The sequence below is a fragment of the Clupea harengus genome, chromosome 15 (assembly GCF_900700415.2).
Source record: "Clupea harengus chromosome 15, Ch_v2.0.2, whole genome shotgun sequence".
In the NCBI taxonomy this organism is placed as follows: domain Eukaryota; kingdom Metazoa; phylum Chordata; class Actinopteri; order Clupeiformes; family Clupeidae; genus Clupea; species Clupea harengus.
In genome coordinates this window covers 9,504,857-9,510,841 of record NC_045166.1, presented here as the reverse complement: position 1 = coordinate 9,510,841, position 5,985 = coordinate 9,504,857, and the positions used below count along the sequence as shown (strand labels likewise).

Genomic DNA, 5,985 nt, shown 5'->3' with positions numbered 1-5,985 from the left:
AGAAAGCAGGGTCTGCTTTGCCTACGAACCTTCCGCACTGGCTGCATTGTCTATAGTTACGCCCCTGACGCACTTGCACATTTTCTAACACAGCACAGGTACACTCAATTAAAGCCATTAGCAAATGAACAAAATGCACCTTTTTCAACCACAAATAAGAGATACATAACAGCGACTTCACGCAGAGGCTCTGGCTTAGGGGCCCCTTGAGCTCATGGGCCCCTGGGCCTGGGCCCGGTAGGCCTGTTCGTTAATCCATCCCTGATCCCTACTCATACATCATTTCTACTAAGAAGCTGAATAGGACATATATTTTAAGATTATATTATTGCTTAGAAGCAGATATGAGTTTGAATGAGAACGATTGTATACTGTAAAAAGAAATAGAACAAACAACCAACCAAAAAATATATTATACAGGTTACTTTAAAGCTATCACAAAATATAGTTTAACCAACAAATGGCCTAAACTACCTTTTATTGTTTTATTTTGTCCCAACATTAAGCAAACACATTTCCAGTCATAGTGTCACCACCTGTTGGAATATTTTGTAAAAAGAAATAAAGCAAACAACCAGCCAACCAAAAATATATTTTACAGGTTATATGCTGCTTTTATTAGATTGGTCCGTTATCTCAGATTTTCATATCAGTCTGAATGGTACTGAGGCTTTTAACTGTCCTTATGATATGAATTATAATCCAGGACAAGACATTACAGACATATGTAGGTATATATTTATATAAGATGTATATCATATATTATATTATATGAATATCATTTCTACTAAGAAGCTCAATAGGGCATGTATTTAAGATTATATTTGTGCTATGAGTAGATATGAGTTGGTATGAGAATGACTGTACTTGAGGAGCATTTGAAAATAGATCTGTGATCTTTACATTTAGATTTACAATTATAATTACAATTATTAGGCTATTTAGGATGGCAGCCCGGCAGGTTCATTTTGCCATTATTACAGTTTTAAGTAATGTCCAGATGTGTTTGCCGATTTTAAAGTCCTGGGGTTAAAGGTCATGTTGCATCAATGTGGGCTGGCTACATAGGAGTTAGTTAATGCTTAGTGAAAGTGACTCGGAGCAATGGTTTGTTAATATTTACAGAAAGTAATCCCAAAATGCCTATAAAATGCTGGATGTAACTTAGTAGTTGTCACTGACAAGGGAGTCACCATAGGTAAGTCCAACTACATTGGAATTGTGAGTGTTTTTTACAGACATATCAGACATATTTACACAAATTTTAACGCAAACAAAAGACCTTACAGGCTATACAGATATTCTCTTCTTTATTAGGTTAAAATTGCTGATAACATATGTTGGTCATCCTTAGATTCTGTGTTTACTGTGCATCTTTTAAAAAACTTTTTTTTTTTTTTTTGCCAACTTCATTGTTTGATGAATGGTGTATTGTCACGCTAAGCTATTTGGCTTAGGCTATGTTCTCATATTTGGACTTTTTTTTACATAGATGATAAATGAGGATTACTGTATTTTGCTGAGTATGGCTGGGACATAGTTGAAGTGACGTGAACTAGGCTACTACAAAATAATGTCCATTAAATTTTGCACTTAACGAAATGCATCAGTGTTTTTGTTAAGTTTAAGAGTGCTACAAGTCATGCTACACTTTGAGGAATGACAGATCAGATGAGATGCTAAACTTACATTTGAGGCTGGAGAGACGGTATGGACGGTAGGCCTACGTGTTAATCAGTCTTTGAATAAACCACACTCACGAACTTTAACTTTTTGCACCATTGACTAAGTCTTATGACAATTAGATCTTAAGCTTTGTAACATAAGATATTTATACTTGGACATTTCTCACCTGGATTCAGAGCTACGATGTACACGATGTGCAGCCAATTTTTTCCACCAATTTCCATTCAAAGACTAATGTTTTGGGATTTACTTCCATCGATCTCCACTGTCAAGTGCCCTGGTTAAATATAGCTGCACCTTAGAAGTACGACCAAGGCCAGTGCGTCGACTACGTAGCCTATTTGTTTATGTATCCAAAGCAGTCGATGTTGACTGTGAGAAGCTGTGCGTGTATGAAAAAAAATATATATAAAAGTAGCGAAACGTGTGCTGCCTAATGTCAGGGTGTATTAGTACATTTTTAAATCCTAATATACTCGAGTAAGAGTGAAAAGTATATCTGGAGTATTTTCAGAAAGTACTTACAATATTGTGGAGGTTAAGGAATTGTCAGTTTACTTGCTATATCTAAAATGTAGCCTACTAAATTCTACACCTGTTCTTGTTTGTTTTAAGTATGGATTAAGAGTTTTTTAAACGGTCTTTTTGTGTATTGATGGTTCAGCAAGGTATTTGTTCTGTATGTTGCAACAAAAAAGTTACATATGGTCAAACAAACAAATTCTTGGAAAAACATATGTGGTTATGTATCCAGACCAGAGCAGTCGACGTTGTCGGATAGGAAATAAAAGTAGCGAGATTTGTGCTGCCTAATGTAACGGAGTGTAAGTACATTTTTAAATCATAAATATACTCGAGTAAGAGTGAAAAGTATTCTTCATTAAATATATTCCTATAAGAACAATTCATTGGGAAAATACTACAAAGTAACACGTTTCTACCCACCTCTGTAAGTACGTTTTTGTTGACTTACTGAAAGGGACTATGAGTTGTGGGTTAATATTTAGAGTAAGCACTTATAATATTGTGGATGTTAAAGGAATTGTCAGTTTGCTAACATTCCTAAAATTCTACTACTAAATTCTATACCCGTTCTTGTCTGTTATGAGTATGGATTATGTTTTTTTTGCAGGTCTTTTTGTGTGTTGAACTGGTTGGTTCAGCAATGTATTTGTTCTGTATGTTGCAACAAACAGTTACATAGGGTCAAACAAACAAATTCTTGGAAAAGCATTCGTTTTCCTTTATTATTCTGTCCATTTTCTAGCTTGTACGTTGGGGACAAACAAAGCCTTTATTGATATTAGTTTTTGCAATTAGACCAATTTATTTATTTTTTTGACTAATGTCAGATTTCTCAATTTTTTTTAAATAAAAATGGGACTTCTCATCTGATTATCTCCAAATTTGAGTAACACAGTGATTCTCCTCCAGGTCATAAGATGAGAGTGATTCTGCATTGTGGTGTGATCGCTGCCCTTCTCCTGTCTGTGGCTTGGGCCACCCCACAGGGCGCTGATGACCATGAGGGCCACGACCACGGGCCCCACACAGCAGATCACCACCACCACCTCCATCATGGTGAGGATGAGTCTCATCCGCAGCATGAGGGCCAACAGAGCTACGCGCTCAGTAAACCCAATGCTGACTTTACCTTTGCCCTCTACAAGAAACTGAGTGCCTTACCTGAGCCCCAGTCAAACATCTTCTTCTCCCCACTGAGCATATCCATGGCTCTGTCCATGCTGGCTCTTGGGGTCAAGGGTGATACCTTCTCTGAGCTCTATCAGGCTCTTGGCTATGCTGAAATGACCCCTGAAACTGTCAATGTGGCCTATGAGCACATCTTTCACATGCTGGGCCATGAAAAAGAAAACATGCAGCTTGATGTAAGCAGTGCTGTTGCACTTCGGTCAGGAGCCAGTGTCGTGGATAAGTTCTTAGAGGACGCCAAACATTATTTTGAGAGCGAACCATTCACTGTTGACTTCACCAAACGTGACGTGGCCATTGAGGAGATCAACAAATACATTGCTCAACAAACCAACAATACAATCACTGACATGGTGAAGGAGGTGGATTCAGACACGCTTATGATACTAATTAACTGCATTTACTTCAGGGGTAAGTCCTGTACATGAGTGATACAGTAATGATTGAATTAGGCAGGGTGCTTGGAATTGAATGTAACTGATATTGTTTTTACATCCTCCAGGGGAATGGCAAAAAATGTTCAACACGAAACTAACAAAACAAGCAGACTTTCATGTGGATGAAAACACAAAAGTGTCTGTCGATATGATGCAGAATCAGGGTTTGTATGAATTCTATGAGGACAAAGACAACTTCACCACTGTGCTCAGGCTTCCGTACAAGGGCAGTGCATCTATGATCATCGTCCTACCTGACGAGGGGAAGATGAAGGAGGTTGAGGACAGCATCAGCACCTCCCACTTCAAACACTGGATTGACGCAATGGAAGAAGGGTAATGGTTGGGTTTCAACAGATCTTCTGAAAATGATACTTTGACATTTCTCATTGTAAGATCAAGACTAATTTTAATTCCAGGAAGTAAACTGGACCCAAATTTGAAAGTGACATGGAACAATCTCAAAGTTTTACAGTTCACATGGCTACTGATATGATTTTCTTCCCACATAATTTCAGAGAATTAAGCTTTTGTAATATGGCAATTTTACTGGATCTTTTATTTCAGTTAATGAAACATGGTAGCAAGCATTGACATGTGTTTATATTTGTGTTCAGTGCATATTGGTGAAACCTATTTGTGGTGTTTGTTTCAGGCGTGTGAGCGTTCATATGCCAAAATATTCTGCTTCTGGAAAATATTCACTAAAGGACACCTTGACAGCGATGGGTGTTGTCACTGCTTTCTTAGATACTGCAGACTTTTCTGGAATGACAACAGAACCAGTAAAGCTATCAAAGGTATGCATAAGAAATGCTATACAGTATAGCAGTTGGTGTGCATTGTTGATCTACTATTAATACATTTAACTCAGTCCATTATGGTATTCCATCATTTTGTCATTGAAACCTCCTGTCCATTTCTCCTTTAGGTGGAACATCAAGCAGTCCTCCGTGTCGACGAGAAAGGCGCAGAGGCAGCCGCAGTCACCACTGTGGAGATTGTATTGAGAGGAATACCTCGACCTCAGAAAATGAAGCTAATTGAAATCAACAGGCCTTTCTTTGTGTTCATCACAGACAGAAGCACCAAAAGTATTCTCTTCATGGGCAAGATCTCAAACCCAGCTGCAAAGTGAATGTAACATGTGAAAGTACCGTGCGATCTCAAAGAAGGTCATGTCGAATGTCAAATTTACGATAAATGTCATAAATATTTTGGGGGTCATTCAATAAATATTTCATACTTACATATCACAATGTCTAGTTATTATTATTGTTTGGTTAAAAATATGTTGTTCTTTCTCCTCTTTTCCTCATAAAGTCTGAAAATGAGCACGATCCAAGAGGGGAATGTTTTGAATCGTATCAGTGCCTATTAACACAATATAATATAGTATAATTTGTTTGTTGCTGTATTTGGTAGAAAACAGTCTCATGTTGCACTCACCTCATCATATAGTTGGCACCAGATAATTTCTTGGCACTTTAAGCAACATTATGCAGGTCTTTACTGAAACTGGGTACTTAAAGCAACATTATGCAGGTTTTTACTGATTACTGAGGTATGTTTATTTAGATCATTCGTTTTTATAATGTCCTTAATGTCTTAGATAGCACATAATTTAGTTTTTAGACAAAAGTATGTAATACATGACATCATCATGCATTATATCTGAATCTGTGTCCTGCCAGGAACACTTTTGAATTATAAAAGAAACAATTTTTGTATAGAAATTTCATTCATCCAGCATGTTTAAATTGACATATCTGTGAAAAATATTTTTTTCTTGGTGCAGAGACATGCATGGACACACACACACACACACACACACACACACACACACACACACACACACACACAACCACTCCAGACAATTGCAAAGCAGACCGTTGTTATGTCACCAGGGAGAGGCTCACCATGCAACTCCCATCCTGCAAACCAGCGGCTGCTGTTGGTGGTGCTGATGAAAAGCTGGCCGAAATGCCAAATTTATCTACGCTAATCTAACAGCCCACCCTGGACTCAACCCACCACAGCCTCATTTCTCCAACTACCAAATATGTGAAATAGTTTACTTTGTCAACACAAAGGTAGCTTAGAACAAATAAAAGCACAGCAACTCATTATAGGCCCACACAGTAAGAAT

General features: G+C 37.7%; 1 protein-coding gene across 3 annotated transcripts; it reads left to right on the top strand.

Annotated features, from left to right (window-relative positions):
* The first annotated feature begins 1,055 nt into the window (after positions 1-1,055).
* On the top strand, positions 1,056-5,089 carry LOC105892960 (alpha-1-antitrypsin homolog). Of its 3 annotated transcripts, none has more exons than XM_012819292.3 (5): positions 1,056-1,198; positions 3,121-3,810; positions 3,902-4,172; positions 4,492-4,636; positions 4,768-5,089. In XM_012819292.3, the coding sequence occupies exons 2-5, from the start codon at positions 3,129-3,131 to the stop codon at positions 4,972-4,974; spliced, it is 1,305 nt and encodes a 434-aa protein (XP_012674746.2). In that variant the 5' UTR covers positions 1,056-1,198; positions 3,121-3,128; the 3' UTR covers positions 4,975-5,089. The 3 variants fall into 3 exon arrangements, with proteins under 3 accessions (XP_012674746.2, XP_012674745.2, XP_012674744.2); XM_012819291.3 differs by lacking the exon at positions 1,056-1,198 and adding an exon at positions 1,200-1,221; XM_012819290.2 differs by lacking the exon at positions 1,056-1,198 and adding an exon at positions 1,696-1,717.
* Positions 5,090-5,985: the final 896 nt, after the last annotated feature.